General features: G+C 40.8%; 1 protein-coding gene across 3 annotated transcripts in view; it reads left to right on the forward strand.

Annotated features, from left to right (window-relative positions):
- The first annotated feature begins 8294 nt into the window (after positions 1-8294).
- Positions 8295-21588, forward strand: part of ptprc (protein tyrosine phosphatase receptor type C) — a 31474-nt gene continuing 18180 nt past the window's right edge. The window contains exons 1-9 of one of the 3 annotated variants that reach the window (XM_054790178.1): positions 8295-8850; positions 8944-9127; positions 9242-9335; positions 16763-16777; positions 18335-18415; positions 18506-18523; positions 20098-20364; positions 20459-20683; positions 20772-20888. In XM_054790178.1, the coding sequence (XP_054646153.1) occupies positions 9272-9335; positions 16763-16777; positions 18335-18415; positions 18506-18523; positions 20098-20364; positions 20459-20683; positions 20772-20888 (787 nt within the window). In that variant the 5' untranslated portion in view covers positions 8295-8850; positions 8944-9127; positions 9242-9271. The remainder of the gene's footprint in view (positions 8851-8943; positions 9128-9241; positions 9336-16762; positions 16778-18334; positions 18416-18505; positions 18524-20097; positions 20365-20458; positions 20684-20771; positions 20889-21588) is intronic. The other 2 variants (XM_054790175.1, XM_054790177.1) reach the window with 2 other exon arrangements.

The raw sequence follows: 21588 nt of genomic DNA on the forward strand, positions 1-21588 counted from the left end.
ATCTTTCCAGGATTATTGTTCACAGATTAGATAACACGAGTGAAAACCAGCCTTGAATGGATAGTACAAGGGAATATTTAAACGGCATCTATGCTAAGATAAGCATTTTGCAAAAGACTGAAAAATATTTCACAATCTCATGGGGGCATCCGGTGAGTGTGTCTTTACTGTACGTGTGTGTGTGTGTGTGTGTGTGTGTGTGTGTGTGTGTGTGTTTTCCTGGAGTCTCAGAAATGGTAATGCCCTTAACCCTAATCCCAATGCAGGAGAGACCTAACAGTTGGTATTGACTTTGTGAACATTTACCATTGAGAATTCCAACTATTCAATTCCATTTCAACTGGGGCTGTAGACGAAGAGGGAGGCAGTCCCTAGGCGCCATGTTGCTCACACGCAAAACACACACACACACACACACACACACACAGACACATTCACACTGCTGTTGAATGTGTTATTCTCCAGTGATACGAACTCAATCGGATTTTAACCCCTCTCTGCTGCAGCCTTACAGAGACAAACATGCTCAGCATAACAAAGGGTGTGTGTGTGTGAGTGTGTGAGTGCACGAGATTGAACATGTGCCTCTTTGACACAAATATGACAATAAAATTACAATGTGCAAGTTTTGCTCTGTTTACGTTTTTTTTCTTTTTTTTTTCCCCTGTGTTACGGTTTTCTCTCCCCAGCCATTTGTCAGTCTTTGGCCTCTTCCCCAACACCACCCATGGTCTCGGAGGATTGATTTCACTCAGTCCCATCCTCCCAGGATCGCCCTCCCTACCTCCCTCCGCCCACCCACATCATTTATACTTGTGAGCATTAGGACTTGTCACAGCCTCTCAGTCAGGCCCTTTATCCAAACAGGCCATAGATTCTCATTAAACGGGTTGGATCTCCACTTCCTGACACCGTGGCCATCACACGTCCACTCTGCCATATCTCCACCACTGACTATTTGTCCCATCCAAGTGGACAGATAGTCGTGAGGTCATTGCTTGTATGGCTTTGCTGCTGTCATAAAGTAAAACTGGCAAGCACGCACTTTTACGACGTTGCATGATACTTCAGGTTGCACGTTTAAAAAAAAAAAAAAAAAATCTACAGCCAAAAGACATGGACTCTATGTATGCAGTTTATGTACAGTTTAAGCTTATCTTGCAAGTATTCATGAATAAATAATTCCGTATGTATGTGGGGTTTCATTCACAACAGCGTGGTCGTATACTGTAGTATTTATTTATTCATGCACACTGCTGCTGCGTCGTTGCCTTGTGCCATAATGTGAAAAGATTTTTGATATTCTTCATGTCTAAAACATGTCTAGAGCACGTATATATAATATCTATTCATCTAAAAGCTAAATATCTTTACAGTTTAATTAGAATTTCTTTCGGTTGCTTCTATTTTATTGCTTCACTACACACAACGTGAAATATTTCAAACACGTATTTCGGAATTTACGTAATAATTTGGATGAGTATAGTTTACAGCGAATAAAAACCCCGAATTCACCATCTCATAAAATGTGAAAAAATAATTCACCCCCACCAGCGATTTACATATGCTTCCAAAAGAAATGTAATCATTTGTAAGATAGTGTGTCACCCAATTTACATGGTTGATCAGTTATAAATAAATACAAAAAATCTGAAATGCAATATAAATACCGTTACCACAAAATTACAAAAAACTGTAAGTCAGTAAATAATAATAACTAATAAATTATAAATACAACAATCAAATCAAACCATTTCAATAACCACACAGTTTGTGCACAATAACTATGTGCAAGTTACATTTACAGTGCACTAAAGCTAGATAAAAAAAGCTATATAAAATACCTGCTTGCAACTATATGCAAAACTATGTATGCAACTGATGGGCTTATTGTTATAATTTGTAATAAAATTAATTGGAAATTGCTTTACATTTGAATCATTTGAATATGTGATCTTTTCCATTCTTAGAATTAACAGTAATAAGTTTTAATATAATTATGTTGAAGGTTAATTTTTTTTTATTGCCTCATGGGCCAGCCGGCTCTGCTGTCAATCCAGGAATTTCCCATATTTTCTGAAAATTTTCCCTTCCTTTCAAATGCCAATGGTGACAGACATACCAGCAAATAAACTGCAAAAACCTTCCTGAGCCTTTAATTAGTCTTTTAGGCTGAATTGACCTTTTGCATGATATTCAAATTTATTGAGCTGCACCGGTACAGTGGATGCTAACTAGCCTCATAAATAGGTACACCTGCAGAATCTAATGAAATCCCACACAAGACTTGTATCAAAAATCCTGCCTTTTCCCCTCAATTTTTTCCTGCCACTGCCACTCAAGGTATGAGTTGAACAAATGATTTATTATTGTGGTTGTAGTTTGGACTGGTGTGCAACTGCCCTGCGTCATCATTGATTATTTCTGAATGAAGACTATTTAGTATAGGACGCGTTCTCCGAACCTGCTGGCTAAAAACCTGACAAAGGGAGTCAAAATTTAAAGTTGAGGTGCACTCAAAGGTTTTTTGCAATGTTCAGTCAAGTGCCACATTGTAAAAAAAACATCTAGAAACATAACCCTGTAATGTTAAGTTCATGAAAAATAGTGGCAAATGAAATTGCGCACCCACAAAACATTCATGTCGGTGATAACAACCATGATGATGGGACACCACATCATTTTTAGTATCAGTACATAATTAATAGGGGTGTAACAATACGTGTATCTGTATCGAACTGTTCAATACACATGCGTACCGAACCGTGGGCCCTGTATCGAACAATACGCAGTTTCATATTTATTTTATCAACTTCTGATGCCGCTCTGTGCTGAAAGCTCACTGTATCTGCCATCAACTACTCTGGCTTAGGTTGCGTTTTCAAGCACAGAGCTACTGAGCTCCGCCTCCCGCATTCATACCACATTCATTCATTCATACCATGCTGAAAAGGTTGAAAAATGTTAGGAATATCAATAAAATTAAAAATTAAAAAGTGCTATAAACCGCTCATGTCCACGTCCGTGAGGACCAGGCAGCTCGTTATTTGACAGGAACCAATCATGAGTTTATGAGAAAACTTGCAACAAGCTTGTATCAGAAATCGCAGGAGGTCATTACTCAAGTCTACTAACAGTCTAACTCACGCTAAAATCCTCACACAGCAACTGAACACTCCAAAGGTATATCTAAGAAATATACAAGACAAGTACCAATACGAGTTTAACATTTAAAAACAAACTATTTTAACTTGTTCCCCATAATGCATTTTGTCCAGCAGAGCAGTTCATTGGCCAGTGGCTGCCCCGAGGGAGCTCATGAGCCATCCATGGCTGGCGGGCCACCATGAACTTAAGAAGTTGTGTAATGATTTCAGCGTTCTTTGTAAGATGACACTGTGAGTCAGACTGTTAAATTGAGTAAAGACCTCCTGCGGTTTTCGATGGGTTGACAAGCTTGTCGCGAGTTCCCGTATAGCTTGTGATCGGACTCCTGCCAAACAAAGAGCTACCGTTTCGTCGCTGACTTGCGAGTGGCACAGTATTGAAACGATCAGTAGTAGTTGGGAAGTGTAGATGTCACGAGATTAGAACATGGTCATGAAGTATCCCCACCGCTGTGTAAACCTCAGGGTTCAAAGTAGCGAATTATACGCCGGATATTACGGTAGCATTGGTAGAGTTCCTTGTTGTTCCTTTTTTTACTTCCAGTTTCTGTTCAGTACTTCTTCTGGTAACTATTAGCTCATCAATGTAGCATTAGTGACACCTAGTGACCAATGTAGAATACTACATATCACCATACGACTTTGAATGCGTCTTCCGAATGCCTTATATTTATACTTTAATTAATTTAACCATTTTTATGCTTGAAAATGCTCAATCAAGGCAAAAAAATATTATATTTACTTAGATAAGCATTTTTTTTTTACTAATCGGTTGTATTCAGCCATGAAACAGCATGAGTTCTTAATATATTTTTGAAAAACTGTGATAGAGGGTGAAACAGCAAAGTTCGGACTGGCGAGATTACTGTATCCAGGATTAAATCATCAATCAAGGAAAGACCAAACATGATCCAAGATTCATTTTCTCATCACTATACGTCAATAGTGTAACAATTACAACCACGGAATTTCCATTTCACCCAAAATATACACGGAATTGTAAGGATCTCGACAGTTCGGGAACATTTTTATGTAAGAGGAAACATTTTCACCTTTTTAAGGTAACAAAAGTCTCAAAACACTTGTACACCGTCACAACCTCAATTGTAAACATATTCCTAAAGGATTACTTCATTGACGGTGTTCTTTTTTTTTTGCTCAGGCAGAATTTGGGGCAACTCATTACGTCGTGGAAGCGGTCATAATGTTTTCGATACATGTCATTAAAGCGACGGCAACGGCCCGAACGAGTTCATTGTGCGTTAAACAAAACAATGTGACTCAGTGGTTCTTACTGCGACTTGAGTAGGCTCAGTTCAAGCAAACATGGCGACAGGACGAGATAGCGGCGTCCTGTGGTCAGTGGATGAGAAGCACTCCTCTAAGGCCTCGTTAGTACTGGGTCACTGAACTGCCGTCCAGATTTCTAAATGGCCACTCAAATCCCAGAACCGGACTGTGACTGTGTGTGTGTGTGTGTGTGTGTGTTCCTGCTGTCTCTCTGGACTCTCTCAATAAAGGCTCTCTGTGTTTACCAAGAGTGTTTTCAGACTAACAGGGCAGGAAATGTTTAACAGGGAGGGTTACAGTTGAGTTGGGGCGTCACACACTCTCCCGAGGGGATTTGTCGGAATATTTTGGCGTACACTGTTTATAAGGAGGCATCATAATGACCCTTGACCCTGACACACACACACTGTTGTAAAATCTGCTGTAAGATTGACTGACAGGTGGTGTGGCCTCCTGGGAAGTAAAGCAGTGTCATGCAAAAAAAAAAAAAAAAAAAAAAAATGCGTCCACCTCCTTCCGTATTGGATATTTGTCTGCTTCTCCCATAAACAAACACGGCCTGTTTGCGTATGCAGGGTTGAATCCAGGGTGGAGTTTGATTCCTACGTTCGCCTTCATGTTGGTGTGTGTGTGTATATATTTTTGATATTACACATCAACATTTAATAGCAGCAGAGGGCGGGGGCCGCCTGTTTTTTTTTTGTTTTTTTCACCTGGGTGTGAATGCACCAGATCTGTCACCATGCAGGGGGTAGAGAGAATGTCATGGAGGAGCTATGTCTTTCTTCATGGTATCCATCCACATAGTATTTTAATTGGCTTTTCTCTCAGCTGAAAAAGAGAAGGAACAAAGGTGAGCGGAGGGATGAATCATGACGGGGTGGAGAGAATGCGCTGCTCCGGGTTTCTGTCTTCCGCTCGCCAGCTATGCCGCCGTGTCATTATGACCCTCACAATAAGCGCGCACCGACACACACCTGACGTCGTCGCCTTAACCGGACAATGGGGCGGCTGACATTCCTTCCGTGTTGGATCAGGCTGTGTCATGGAAACCGAGCCGTCTCGCGGTGACCGTCAGTCATTGGATGAAATGTAACCGCATAGAAAGCCTAGATGTGTGTGCATAATGTGCGCGTGTGTGTTCGTGCGTTGTATGTTGATGGTTGATGTACAGGCCTGGAGGGCAAACGCTCTAGGCTGCTCTCGTTAAGAACCTGTCAGTCACTGGCAGAGAAGAACCACAAGGAGTCCAAATTGCAGCATTGAGTGTGTGTGCTGGTATGTGTACATGTGTTTGTGTGTGCAAAAAAAAAACAAAAAAAAAAACATGCATTCAGACTCTGAGCTCGCGCCTTCCAAAGTAAGCAGGGAGAAAAATATGAAATAAAGGAAGAGCTGTGTTGCTTCATGATGCCACACTGCCCTCCAGTGGTGTGGAACGGGTTTACACTCACACGTGAGTTGTGAAACTCAGGAGGTGGGCGTGTTTTTTTTCCTCTTTGTCACGCCATGCAAAATCAAACACTGCAAGAGGAAGTGGGAGGGAGTGTAATTTTAACCAAACCCAAAAAAAAAAAAAAAAAAAAAAAGTCCCGTTTGTTGTAAGTTGCGCTGAGGAGATCGACAAAGCTAAAGTCATCTAAAAACTGTAGACAGGATGGAAAAAGGAGAAGTGTAAAAACATGCTTTTTATTCCTGGTCGCTGCCCATCAAGTGTAGCTTTCTTTTTCAGCCAACCCTGGTTAAAATACATCAGAACTCAACATCAGAATTTACTGTAGCAGTAAATTATGACCGCAGTTATTATTATACGCTTAATTATCACTATTGAGACATAGGGTGACCGTTTTGATTCCTGAAAACACATGGGACACTTGTCCCAGCAATGAGATACTCAAATGATGCTCAAAGTTTACTCAAAGAAGCCTTCTTATTTCATTTTTATCACTTTCTACAGAAAAAATCCAGGATAGCCAGGGCAGCACAGGAAAACAGGACATTTGGTCACCATACATAAATGAATCTTAGGTCTGACAAGGCCTTTTGTACCATGGTGGACTCACCCTGAGTCTCCTAGCTTCCCCCGCTGGCCTGCACTGGCCCCTTTCCTTGTCCCATCACTTCCATGCTGCCGCATTACTGTCATTTCCCTGACTTTGTAGATTATTTCCAGCCTTATTTTGTTCTGATTACGTTTTTTGGGCAAGTTGGCGACTGTCATGAATTAATTGTGAGGGGGAGCGACTGCATGAATTCAGTGACATGCACACAAATGTCATCACGGGTGAGCAATCTTGCTGTCTCTGTCATTTATCTCTCTTATAAAATATGTTATCATTCAGATCCTGCCAGTCTTGCAACTATATTTAATACATTTACAAGTTTTTTTTCTCTTCATTTTACTATTTTGTTCTACTCAGTGTGGCCTTAAGACTCCGCTATACAACAGCACCACAATTTATAGCTTCCAAATGTACAGTCGTTGCTAAAAGTTTACAGATATTCATCATGGGCGTGGATGTCACATTCATTTTGGGCCTTTAATGATTTATTTGGACCGTTCTTTTTCCAGGTTAAAATAATTATACAACGGATATGTACATGTAAATTCAAACTTTTGCACTTGTGTCTTCTTTTTAAACATCACTGAACATATAATAGTATAATCACTCCACTCTGGGAAAAAGAACGGGTCAAATAAATCACAAAGGGCCCAAAATGGTGAAATGGCATGCCTGTGATAAGTGCATATAAACTTCTGACGGCAAGCGTAACTTTGCCAATAAACCCACACATCATTGTGCATATTTGTCTACAGAGACTCACAATACACCTACAGGGTGTAAGTGCAGCAGTCTTTGCTTTAATCTCTTCCCACTGTGATCACAGTTGTGGCTGCATGGAAGAACTCAGTCACTGCTTGACTTGAACACTCAATGCAGCCCCCCCCCCCCCCCCCCCCCCAAAACGCTTCCTGCCATCTTTGCAATTACAAGACGTGAGCGTGAACACCTAACAAAGCAGAGAGGACACAAATCTTGTCAGTCACAGCTTCAATATATTTAGTAAATAGAGTATCAATTGTGTGGTAAACATCCTGTATAAATAGCAACAATTGTGGAAGTTGTGACATTATTTCTCATCCTATCTCTGACTCGAGCCCTGCCCAGGCTTCACGAGCTTAGCACCCAGAGACATTCATACAAATAGAATACCGTAATCCCTCGTTTATAGTGGTTGGTTGGTTCCACACCCGTCCTTATTTATAAATGGAAATTGTTTTGTTGAAGTTAGAGCATAGAAAGCCTTCCAAATACATTTTTTTAAACATTATCAGAGCCCTCTAGACATGAAATAACACACATACGGTCATGGAAAAAATGATTAGACCGCCCTTGTTTCTTCAGTTTATTGATCCATTTTAATGCCTGGTACCACTAAAGGTACATTTGTTTGGACAAACATAATGATGATAACAAATATAGCTCATAAGAGTTGAATTTAAGAGCTGATATCAAGCAACTTCCATGGTTTTCTTGATAATAACCCAAATCACTTAAGTTCTTCCATGAATAGCTCTAGCATTGTACTGCCAATGTTGTTGTCATTGTTATATTTGTCCAAACAAATGTAGCTTTAGTTGTTTCAGGCATTAAAAAGAATAAAAACTGAGGAAACAAGGGTGATTTAATAATTTTTTTCTGTAACTGTAAAGTCACCTTTACACTCGTATTACCCAGTATCATATAATAATAGAAAATAAGCAATTCAAGACATAAATAAGACTCATACTCACGTGTGTTGATGTAATTGTGTCCCGGTGCTATACAGTATATGCATGTATATCATTTAAATATTTATATATAATAATGCAATATAAATGGTTTTATGGTTGTTGTTTCTTTGGTCCAAGTGTGACAAATTGTTCCCGATTTCAAGATGCGGAAGCTCTAACACAGGAAGTCCATATTTAGACATGCTAAAAATGTGATCTGATTATCTGAAGTATAAAGGTCGTACATTTCAGACTTAAACGCACGTCCATGCCTTCCAAACACAACCTCAAGGTATTCCAGGTGTTGAACGTAACTGAATCCAAACTGACAGCAGTCGACTTAACATTTGTGTGTCAAATAAAGTCAAAAGAATAATAACATCATGCAGCGAACACAAATTGATGAGGAAAGTCATCCCTAGAACTCGGGTGCTTTGGCTCTTGAGAATAAAAATAATAACAGCATGGCCACGGTGGCTAACAATGCACAGCGCCAGTGTTGGACGCTGAGGAGGGCGGAGTCCAAAAGAAGAGGACCTTGAAGATGTTTCACTTCTGTTCGCCTGTTGTCTCATTTGGAAACGTTCCGCTAAAAGTCTGATTTCCAGCAAGGCACACGTGAGTGAACACGAATTTTGGAAAAGTATCATTTGTGTCAAACAACAACAACAACAACAACAAAAAAGTCTTAACTGATTATTTTTTTTCCAGTCAGATGGCTTTCACACATACTAGATGAGGACTTCCTGTTCTGGGTGACAGTGCTGAAATGAAGCTTCCTGTCACCAAACGTTAAGGTGAAGGCAGCTTAATTCGGCGTGACATCACTCTCACTTCACTTGAGGCGAGGTTTTTTGGCGTCCAGGAAGCTGCATCAACAGATAAGACTTAAAGAGTATGTCCCTTAAATAGTGTCTTCTTTCCTTTCCTGATGTTGACTTCGTAGTTGGACGACAACCAGTTGAGTGTGGTGTGTGAGTATTTTTGCCTTTTTGTCGGCCCCCGCTAGGTGACTTGTGTAGGGTGTTTGGCGGCACACATGGAAGGTCTGTGTGGGCTCAGGACCCTGCTGCTGTGGGCTGCTGTCATCTCTTTGTCCTACGGTAAGTAACCATTGACCCTCAGGGGGTGGGAGGCACTCCTTGTGTCAGTGTCCACTTATTTCCACAAAGTTCTGTGCTTTTCTGAACTTCACTTGTTTTTTTTTTGTTTTTTTTAAACAGGACAGTGGTTTAATGATCAATTATTATGAACAGTTGGTGGTAGATTATTTTATTTCCGTTTTCCACGCTCACAAAAAGGACAGCTTGAGCAAATATAATGATGTTTGGACAAAGTTGTGTTTCTGTTCTGCTTTGTCCGGGGTTGTGGGTGTGACATGGCATACAGTATGTGTGCGAAGGAAGGTAATGGAGAGGATTTTTTTTTTGGGTGTCAAGTGCGTTGCGATCCGAGCCGATAAACGTGCAAATGCGTGTACGTTTGCCGCATACGATGCATGTCTGACATCAGTCGTTTTAAAGGGGTGGAAAAGGGGTCATGGTATGGTATGTAGTGCTTCCCACAGGACTGCGATCTAGCTGTGGTGGTGGGAGGGTAGATGATGTCATCATGTAATGTTATTTTTATGGACGCTGCGAGAGACAAAAAGTGACATGAAAAGCAAAAGAAATACAGTCGTTCCTTGAATTTTGCGGCTTCACTCATCTCGTTTTTATTATAATTAGTAAATAATGCATTTTAGTAAAAAAAATAAATATTCACACTTAAGTAAATGGTACATATTTTTTGCCTAAATTAAGCATGAAGGATAAAAATGGCTAAATGAGCTAAAATACAAATATACTGTAAGGCAGTGAACCCCGACCCCCGGGCCGCCGATCATTTGGTACCGAAAGAAAAAATCATTTCCATGATGTTTTATTTTGAAAAGTGGCCGGATTCTCTCTGTTACATCCGTCTCACCTGACGCATGTCCATTGTGCGTGTGCTAACTTTATCTCATGCCGCACAGATAGACTACTACTGTATTTTTACCATTTTTCTTTCACCTCATATTTGGTGTCAAATGCTGATACTATGTGGGAATGCATAAAGGTAAGTTTTGATGACTTATTGAGTGCTAATGTGCACATTTGTCTCAAGTTAATTCATGCTAGCGCACTGCCTTTTCCCACACACGTCAAACAGTGATGTAATAATCTCTCTGGAAAACTCCAGGCTTGAACTGGTGGATGGTGGGTCGGCATTCAGTTGTTGTTCATGTCTTCGTTTTACACGATACATAATAAATAAGATAAATTCGATCGCTATAATGTACGCCCCCCTCCCCCCGGTCCGCAGGGGATTTGTGGGAACACAAGCCGGTCCGTGGGTCAAAAAAGGTTGGGGACCACTGGTTTAAGGCATCCAGAAGACGCGTTCAAAGACACTGAGATGATGTGTAGTATTCTTCACTGGTCACTAGGTGTCGGTAATGTTTCTGTAATGTTCGGTGAGACGCGCAAGCACCAGATTTGATCTCTGGAAAAACAGGCTTCCATTGCAGGTTTGAATGATCTCACAGCAGGCACAATAATCCCTAACACAGGCTACTGTTGCGGTCGTGACCCACGACAAACTAAAACTCAACTCTGTACTTCCTGTCTGCCCCACCGTAACACATGCAGGCATGAGTCTTCCAATATTTATTCTTAAATGGCTTATTTTCTTGTGTTATGTCTACAATATTGGGTAATACAAGTATAAAGGTGACTATAGAGCAATAAGTAATATATAAATAAGGAATCCTACTTTGTGGAAATTCACTTATCATGGTCGGGTCCAACGAACCGCGATCAATGAGGGATTACTGTATGTTTAGAAATACACATGTCTTCTGTCGCTTCTTTTTGTGTTTTTTTTTTATGTCATAAGCAAGACCAGGCCGCCTGGGAGTGCTTTTAGATGGGGCGCGGCCCCCCAGCATCACCCGCTGCTCTTTAAGAAGAATGATACATGCTTTCATGTTCGAGTCGCTACATTTGTCGCTTTTTTTTTTTTTTAAACATAATCTAGTGGGGGCTGAATACCCGCTAACTATGGCAACAAAGTCTTTAAGTTGGCAACACTGATCTTTCCTGCTACATCTTCTTATTCTCTGGCAGACCGGGTGTATACGAGTTACGTTGCCATCTGAAGTATGGCATTGGAACGACAAGCTACATTGACAAACGTGTTTATGCGTGACTGGTAGCACCAAATCGGTGTGTGGCAGTCTAAATTTATTTGTGGCGGGCCGCCACAAACGTATGTACAGGAAGCACTGCCTGTTTGTCTTCCCTCACTGTAAATATTGTGTTCACAGTTTTTCTATTGGGTTTATATCATCTAAAAAAGGGCCAAGGTTGTTATTTGATCCTCTTTAAGGTCGTGGTTCGCTAGCCAAGCAGTGGAGAACATCGCCTTTGACCCTAAAACTTCCAGCAGCCTCGTACGGCTACTCGCCCCCCCACCTTCCTGACAGCTAGTGATCTAGTCCATCCATCTGGTCCATCAAGAGGAACTCTCATTTCATCAGTTCATAAAACCTTTTGAAATTTTGGTCTTGGGTGTTTTTTGGCACCATCAAGATGCTTCAAACTGTGAGTTTTTTTCAGTGTTGGTCGTTTGACATCTTAATGTACTGCTAGATTCTCTGGGTGGGTTGCAGTCCTGGAATATATTAGCACTGGACGATCATGGCTTCCTGGTAGCTTCACGTTTAATTTATCTCAAGGCTTTTGTAGAGTTTTGTTTACTATTTACAACACGTTTGTGTCAGGTTTTCACATCTCAGTAGTTATTTTTTCATTTTGTGACTTCTCCGTTTTATGTAAGTCTTTTTTTTTTTTGTTTTGGCCCATTTTAGCTGAGATAATGAAGCTTCCTAATAGCTATGCACTCCTAGGCAAGGCAGGGCAGGGCAAGTTTATTTATAGAGCACAATTCGTACATATTTACAAAGAAGCGCAAAATCATTCCATAAAACATAAGATAATTCTAAAATCATGACATAAAGTTCCATAAAATAAAAAAATGAAGAGTGCAGCTAAAATACGTTCGGTTGCCATATGCACAGCTGAATAGAAGTGTTTTCAGCCTGGATTTGAGCATTGCCGAAGTTGAGGATTGTCGCAAAACTCAAACGCAGCCTCACCGTGATTGGTCCTGACTCTGGGCACCCGCAGGAGACCACTTCATGAGTTTCTCAAAGCCCGAGATGGTTTTAATATTCTCTGAGCGACGGGAAGCCCGAGCAGAGACCTAAGTACTGGACTGATGTGGTCATATTTCCTGGTTCTAGTCAGGACTCGAGCAGCAGTATTCTGCAGCAACTGTAGCTGTTTTACAGCTTGTTTAGTGACAAGGCCGTTACAGTCGTCCAGCCTGCTGGAGGCAAAGGCATGGATTAGTCTTTCTAAATCGGGCGTAGACACTATTCCCTTGATTTTGGCAATGTTTTTTAGGTGGTAAAAAGCTGCTGATGTTATAGATTTAATGTGGCTGTTAAAGTTCAGGTCTGAGTCCATTATTACCCATAGATTTCTAACCTGCTGATGAGGTTTTAGAGAAAGAGTTTCAAGGTGGCTCGTAAGACTTTCTCTTTGTTTCTGTGGGCCAAAGACAATGATTCTAGTTTTGCCTGAGTTTAGTTCTTTTGCATCCACACACTGATCTCTTTGATGCAGGGACTAAGTAAATCTGCAGGACCACGTTCACCAGCCGTCAGTGACACGTAGATCTGAGTGTCATCTGCACAGTTGTGGTAGGACAAATTGTAGCTGCTTGTTACTTTGCCTAAAGGAAGCATGTACAGATTGAACGATAGGGGTCCCAGGATTGACCCCTGGGGTACCACACAGGTCATAGCCTTTTGGTCTGAGACACAGTTACCAATTCCAACAAAGTACATAAATAAGATAAATTACATCGCTATAGTGTACATATTTTTTGGTGATGTGTTGAAAATCTTTCCCAGTGACTAGCTAGCGCACTCCTCATGCTCGAGCTGCTAATGCTATTTACATCCATTCAGTCATGGTCACATTGACACAAGCCCCTAAATAGATGTCCTAACTAGCAGCTCATAACCCAAATTTAGCTCGGAGTTCAAAGCAAAAAATCAGCCGAGTGACTGCTCGCATCGAAAAAACACTCGTTATTTGGGACTCCAAGGCACCACTGTACAAATGACAATAAAAAATACCAGCAATTCTCCAGTACCTTCTCACTTCTCTGTGGCAGTCGATGTAGTCCGTGACAACTCACAGCGACAGGCGATACAAATAACTTTGGCCGTGTTGCAAGAGCCATCTGTCTTTGAGGGCTTTGAAGCTAAACTTACCATTCAAAATACCCTTTTCTTTGTCCATTTCTGCTTTGTTCCCGCTTGGGGCTCCACATCCACCGCTGCGTTTCCTCAAACTACGGTGTGTGCCGAGGGTCAAACAGGACGTGCGCACGTTAATTGCGCGTAAAAAAAAAATTGTGCCGTTAAAGGACATTTCCGTAAAGGCTTTATTAACGTGTTAACTTTGATACTCTCCGCCAGGGTGACCAAACGTCCTGTTTTCCCAGGACACGTCCTGTTTCCATGTTTCCATGTTCTGTCCTGGTCATCTTTTTGTTTTTTTTAGCCCTGGTTTTATTTTTTTTCATTGGACCAGTACATTGACCAGCATTAGGGCGCTCTCCTACATGTGACTATAGATAGTGTGTATATATGAACAGTATATATACACAGATACATACATTATACACATACACATATATTTATATAATATGTATATATATATATATATATATATATATATATATATACAGGTATATATACATAACATACATATATATTGTATATGCATGATGTATTTCAACACACTCAGCAGAAAGTAGATATTTGTAAAAATGATCATAAATTCAAGGGTTGCGAACGATAAACCAATACAACCACACATCCGGTTTTAAGCGAGAGATCAGGCTGCATCGCTAGCAGCCTCCTCGATCAATAAGAATCAGCCATAAATCCGTAGATTAAACGATTGTAGAGACATGGTATGGTGAGACTTGCAATCGGCTGACGGTGCGTCTCCAAAACAAGGTGAGAGCCTGGGCTGCCCACGAACAGTTCTCGCGCATGTGCTGTGGCTTACCGTGACCGAAGACGAGAATGGATGTGAATATTAGCAGCGTGCTAGCGCTACCTAGTCACCGCAAAAGACTTTCAACGCATCAGCAAAGCTGTTTTTTTGGATATATAATTTATATTGATCCCATCAAACAAAAATATACTCAGCAAGTATTATATTCAGCAAGTCTTATTTTTGGGTCCATGTCTAAAAATAAATACGTTTGACATGCGATCCTGTCGTGGTTTGTCTTTTGACATTTTGCCAGGGCCTTACTTGAAACTTGAAAATACTGTATGTCACTTTTATGGAATTGGCTTCTTTATTTTATAATGTAAGATTAATGTCTACGTCAGCAAACGTTTGCCATAGAATCCAATTGCATCGAGTCGTTATTGTTCGTACACTGTATCGAATCGTTCGCGTTTTGAATCGTAACGTGTGTCTCGATGCGTGTGGATTGGTCTGTCTCAAAGAGATTTACAAGCCTCGTAAATTCTTACTTTATATATGTAATACTGGTCATTGCCAGCCTGGACAAAGGAACCATGAGGGTGGGTCGGCTCAAGCCGGCGGCGCACATACGTGAGTACAAAGTTGACCGCTTCCGTGTTGAATTCTGAGTTGTCCTCGTTTCCTGGCTGAATGGAGCAGCGAGGGCTGAGCGGACAGACACAGAACTCAAGTAAATGACTTGAGAAGTGTAAAAAAAAAAAAAAAAAAAAAAAAAAAAAAAAAAAAAAAAGGGGAAGCGCAAAATGAAGAAGTGACTGAAGTTCAGAAATGTTGGTCCTGCTGTACAACTGAAGCGGTTTCTTGAGGGAGTGTACGTGTCAAAATGCTGGATGCGGAGACGGAAACATTTGATGGAGAACAAAAAAAATAAGAGCGGTGGGCAGACAGCAAATTTACTCTGCCTTCTCAATGAACTGACATTTTGAAACCTCTCACAGAAGCCACCCGTGTAACTACAAGACAAAGACATGCGTATGTTTGTGTTAGGTGGTGAAATGTCAGTGCAGGGAGCATGCATCACCCCAGAAAAACAGGAGTGCACGAAACCACATCCTGATTGTCACAGTTCACATCGTCACTCATTTGATTTTGGTCTCATGTGCACCCTTCACCCTAAACATGAAGTAACTATGGTACCAGTGAATGACTCAATTGAAATGTCTTTAAAAAAAAACACAAATACAATACTGAAATGATTTTAAAATTTGAATACTATTATTTCATTACCTCTCACAGGTTAGTAGCATCCAAGTTTGTATATTTTGAGGATATTTTTTTTGAATCAGTAATTTACCAAAAAAATCAATGTGAGCTTGTGTTTTTTTTTTCTTTCTTAAGTGAAACCAAATGTGGGAGTGCGAAGCAGGAAATTGTGGTCTGCTTTCTGAGATGATGATTTTGGCTGCGCTCGTCCTTTTAGATTCACTTCTTAAAGGGACCGTACCGTATGCATCTCCCTCCAAATTAGATTTCTTTTTCAATCGATAAATATAAGAACACCACCACCGGCTAGTATACTGTATGTTACCAATACAATAGAGTGACCCAAAAAAAAAAAAAGTCAATATTTTTCACAATTGCAAATTAAACTGCATAAAAATTGTCGAGCACTCTGAATGAAATGGCTGCGTGGTATACATGTCCGTTACGTGTTAGTAGCTAAACTTTGCCAAATCGCTATCATCAGCTGACAAACATTGTGCGTATCTGTTATGTGGGGCGTGGCTTACATACTGAGCGGCATCTAGGCAGTCGCGTAAGTGTACTGTTTCTATCCATCCATCCATTTTCTATACCGCTTCATCCTCATTAGGGTCGCGGGGGCATGCTGGAGCCTATCCCAGCTGAGTTCGGGCGACAGGCGAGGTACACCCTGGACTGGTCGCCAGCCAATCGCAGGGCACATATAGACAAACAACCATTCACACTCACAGTCATACCTATGGACAATTTAGAGTCGGCAATGAACCTCACCTGCATGTTTTTGGGAATGTGGGAGGAAGCCGGAGTGCCCGGAGAAAACCCACACGCACAAGGGGAGAACCTGCAAACTCCACACAGAAATGCCCAGGGGACAATCAAACCCAGGTCTTCCCGATCTCCAAGCTGTTCCTGTATTGGCCAACGTGCTGGCCAACGTGCTAACCACCGTGCGGCCACTGCACTGTTTCTATATAAATACAATTCAACGCAAAAAAAAGTGTTAGGGAGTGAACACATGCCCTGAAATTAGCACCTCTCTGACAATCAAGTAAAATGTTTGAATTCCATTTATTACTGTCTGCAAAATTGTGGCCAGTGTATGTGTATTCTTGACAAACGATGACTTTGTTTAATGAGTACTTTATCTTCTCTTTTTCTATTTCCAGGTCAAAACATATCAGGTGAGTGACAGTTCATAATATTTAAGGTTGTTTATTATGTCCATGTCCTGATGTAGATCAATGTCTTGTGTCATATTATTATGTGCTATACTATGCTACAGTCCCCTGAAGTCAGGACATTTCTGCACACTCCACTTACTTCAAATTGTTACATGTAATATAATGTAATGGTACAGCTGCTGCCTTATTATTTTGTGCTAAAAAAATTGTTCCCCATGTATTTGTATTGCTGCAAAACATTGGGGGGGAGGGGCTCTACATGAAATTCTGCTTATGGTCCGAATTTGACCAGGGGCGGCCCCGCATGAGTTGGCGCCGTGGCCGGTTTGCTTATCACATCAATTCTTTTATGCAGTTTTCTGCAATTTCTTTGAATTTGTGGGCTATTTACAGTTTTATTTTGAGTCGTTCTGGTTATTTTGTGCAAGCTTGCCACTGTCATTAATTAATTAATTATAGGGGCGATAACATTAATTTCGATGGCACATTTTATTCTGCTGTATTGTAGTGTTCCCTCGCTACATTGTGGTTCACCTTTCGCGGCCTTGCTGCTTTGCTGATTTTTTTTGTGTGCAATTTTGCATGTTTTTTCTTTTTTTTTAACAGCATGTGACCGCCCGTTGTGTTCTGTGTCCTTATTGGCTAAGGGAGAAGCCGTCCGTTGTTTTTTTGCGTCCTTATTGGCTAAGGGAGAACCCGCCCATTGTGTTCTGTGATATGATTGGCTGTACACCATTGTCAATCAATCTCCTTTGTGCCGTCTCCTGTGGTGGTAGCAAACAGCTACTTGTCAACCACCAATAAACAATAGAAGAAGAAGAAGCTAACTGTGTGATTCTGAACTCAGTATGTTCATAAGTTTTCTCCCTGAGAAAACACACAATCTTGATGAAACGGACTGCACCCAAAAGGCAGAGGAAGCCAACCACACAGCGTTTTGGAATGCGTCTATTGAATGTCTTGTATTTGTCTTTCAGTTAATTCAGCAATTTCTATGCTTAAAAATACTTCACATAGGCAAATAAATTAGTCACGTTTGCTTAAACATGCATGTCACGAAGGTAGCGTGGGCCGATCGCACGTGTCGCCAACATCATAAATGTCACTTTGCAGATGTCATGTGACATCAGTCATCCGACAGTAAGGTCCCCGCCTGTTTCGCTGTTGCTCCTCCGCGGCAAAGATTAAGTAATGGACAGATGTCGTCTCAAGCGACACACGGAAATGCAACTTTCATTATTATTCTGATTGCGTCTGTTGTCTCGCTTCCTGAGCCGTGACGTGATGTCTGGGGAGGGAGGTGAAGAAGAGCGTCATGAAAAATGAAAACATAACCATAACATAAAATATAAAATATTCTGTGCGATTCCAATCATTTAGTAGCTAAGTAACAGTTACTAAATGCACGTATTTCAAAAACAGGAGAGACACCAGAGGTATAAGGTTTATTATATGCATGTGCAGCCTGTGCAATGTCTTTAATGTAAGTGTGTGACATCATTATTCTTGCTGATCTGACAAGTTACTCGATAATCTCATGAATCGCATTCTTTTCAGACACAAATGATTCAAGCCGCAGCCCGGTCGATCCTCCAGAGAATGTTCCTCTGGCCACCAATGACGTGAATGCTACAAACAGTGAGTCTTGTCATTATTTTGAATGATCATTTTGGATACTACGTGAGGATGAGCTGATATTGTCCCTGTCCTTTTCCAATCAATATACAGCCTCCAAACCCATCCAGTGTGAGTATCATTTGACTGCAGGTGGTCCTCGATTTACGACATTCCGTGTTGTGACATTTCGTGGTTACCGTCACGCTCCCGTGCGTGAATTAAAAACACAATATTGGTCCGTAAACACGAGACTCGCTCGAGATCTAGTTACAGCAAGCGCGGCGAAACAATACTGCGTGTGCCTGTGACATTAATCAAGTTTTTTGCGCTTCATTATGCTTCCCAAACGGCAGCGCGCAAGAGAAAAGGAAAGCCATCACCATGGAAGTGAAAATGAACATCATCGAAAGCACAGTGAGAGGTGAAATGCCCACCAATATTAGCTCAACTGTCGCTCCCATCATTAAGTATAAAGGTTATTAATTGCTAATGAATGCTAGAGGGGTCATGGATTCCGTGCACTGTTACAAGGAGATCTGGGAGAAGAAGCGGTTATCCTTCCAGACTAGCCTGGGTAATATTTTAAGAGGGTAGGACAACCACAGGGATAAATGTAAAAAGTTTTTATTACTATTTCAGTTCGTTTTTGTGTTTTATCCTTCTATTGCTGTATTTTATATCTCCTCATGTGTTCTCTGTACAATGTGACTGAATTAACTTAGGTATAATTTAAGAATAAGTTACGATTTACACTCAAATTCGACTTATATCACAGGCTAGTGTTGTGACTATTTTGTGTTAAGCATAAAAAAGGCAGGAAGTTATTATTTCGTTATTGGTTACATTAGAAGGGCAATAGAAATGTTCATGGTAGCAGCTCATGGTAATTATTATTTGGAAAATGCCATACTTCCTGTCAGAGACGTATGTTTTATTTTGAACTCCGGTTAACAGGAAGTGAACTCTGTATGTGCTGATACGACAAGGCAAAACGCTCTCCTGCGCTGTAAGTTTCTACAACTTTATGAGTTATAATGATGGAAACTTCGGTTCTTCTTAGAGAGCCGGTTCATGTGGCTTGGCTCACTTAAAAGAGTCGGCTCTGTTGGTTCCCAAGTGGCTCCTCAGGTTTTTAATGTTTTACCAAATGATGTGTATTATGTAAAATGAATTACTAATGTAAGAAAATACCTGATATCGAACCTCAATGAACAGCTACAAAAATATATTAGACTATAATGTTTTATCATAATATACAAAAGCAAAGACTCATCTCAATACACAAATTAGGTCAAAATATCTATCTATCTTCATGCAAATTTCTCACGAACAATCCGGCTCTAAGAGCACCACATCGTCCCCCTGGTCAGTGTGCACACAGAGACGCTGCCACACAAGTTCACCAATGACATTCACCTTTAACAGAAAAAAAGACCAGGAAAAACCTCATCGGCTCCCGATGACGCAAACCGGCTCCCGTCGTTCATTTCAAACAGCCGTCTCTTAGAGTCGATTCGCTCGCGACCGACACATCACTGACTAAACAAATGCGCATGAGAGAGCAAAGAAACTTTGATTGCCTAACTAACGTCTAGGAACGGAACTTGTTTGTAACCTGAGGTCCACCTGTAATTGATTCAAACATAATCTCCTGTTGGTGTTCCAATTTAGAGATTGACATTGTTGTGTTTTGTGCTTTACAGGCTCCTACACCGTTACACCGATAAAGTATGGTTTTAGGTTCAACATCAGCAGCTCTGCCACTGGCATGTACGACATTGTTTTGATTAAAGACGGCCTGCCAGTGACAAGAAACTCGAACGCCACATTGGTCAACATCACGCACCTGAAGCCCTGCACTGAATATGAGCACAGCGTTAAATATCACAGTGCCGACAACGAGAAAGAACAACAAGGAGCTCGTTGTAACTTCATGAATCCTATACCTAAGGGGTTTACGAAGGACATAAGTGAGTGAAAAGCACTGTCTTACTGTATTGGATTTGCAGTTCACGTCAGACATACTGTATGTTTGTTTATGAGACACTTCTACTCACATTATAGATCAAAATGAAGTCACCTACTACACCTCCAATGGCTGTCTTTGGTTGACTTCTGAGTGGAACATCAGCACTTCACTGTCACTTCCAAAAAATTATCATGTGGAGGTTAGTGGCAATGACATGTGCATCAAGCCAGCCTACAGTGACATTTGCTCTGAATTCAAAACACACTTGACCTTCGCAAGAAATTGTACTTCCATCCCCTTGATGACCCTCTTCAGTGCGGGTATAGTATGTTCAACTGTGCAGTATTTCTAAAGGTACATCAGGGCTGCCTGTTTTCACCCGTACTTTCTGTTTATTCTCTTTTACAGATATTTTTCTAACTCCAGAGAATATAAAACAGACTTTTACCTTTACACTTCCTTCAAATATCACAGCCCATTTACCCCCCAAATGCACCAGTCTCTCCATCGCTTACTCCTGTGAGGGTAAGTAGATAAGCTGGTGTATGATGAGCTGTGACATTAGTTCATGTATTGATAGACAGTCATCCCTCGCTTATCGCGGCCAATTGGTTCCAGGCCTGACCGTGATGAGTTCATTTCCGCTAAGTAGTTTTCCTTGTTTACAAATAAATATACATTTTCATAGGTAGAGCATAGAAAACCTGCTTACGATCTTCGAAATACGTTTTTTAACATTATTAGAGCCCTCGAGATGTGAAATAACACCCCTATAGTCACCTTTACATTGGTATTACTCAATATAGTACACTTAAAATAATCCATTTGAGACATAAATAGGACATAACATAGACTCACACGTTAGCATTGGGAGCCACATTATCACGGAGCACTTCCTGTGGTGGCTATTGTTTCATCAGTGTAACATTACCGACACCTGGTGACCAGTGTAGAATACTGCATATCAACAACATGTATTTGAATGCATCTTCTGAATGCCTCCTACGGTCATCCCTTATTTACTGCAAAGTAGCACTCCATATTAATAAATGGAATATTTTTGTAGTTACAGCATAGAATAAATGCTTATGACCTTCTAAAAACTTTTTTTAACATTACTAGAGCCCTGTAGACATGAAATAACCACTATAGTCACCTATACACTCGTATTACCCAATATGTTAGACATGATACGCAATCATAAGACATAACTCACGTTAGCATT

The sequence above is a fragment of the Dunckerocampus dactyliophorus genome, chromosome 10 (assembly GCF_027744805.1).
Source record: "Dunckerocampus dactyliophorus isolate RoL2022-P2 chromosome 10, RoL_Ddac_1.1, whole genome shotgun sequence".
In the NCBI taxonomy this organism is placed as follows: Eukaryota; Metazoa; Chordata; class Actinopteri; order Syngnathiformes; family Syngnathidae; genus Dunckerocampus; species Dunckerocampus dactyliophorus.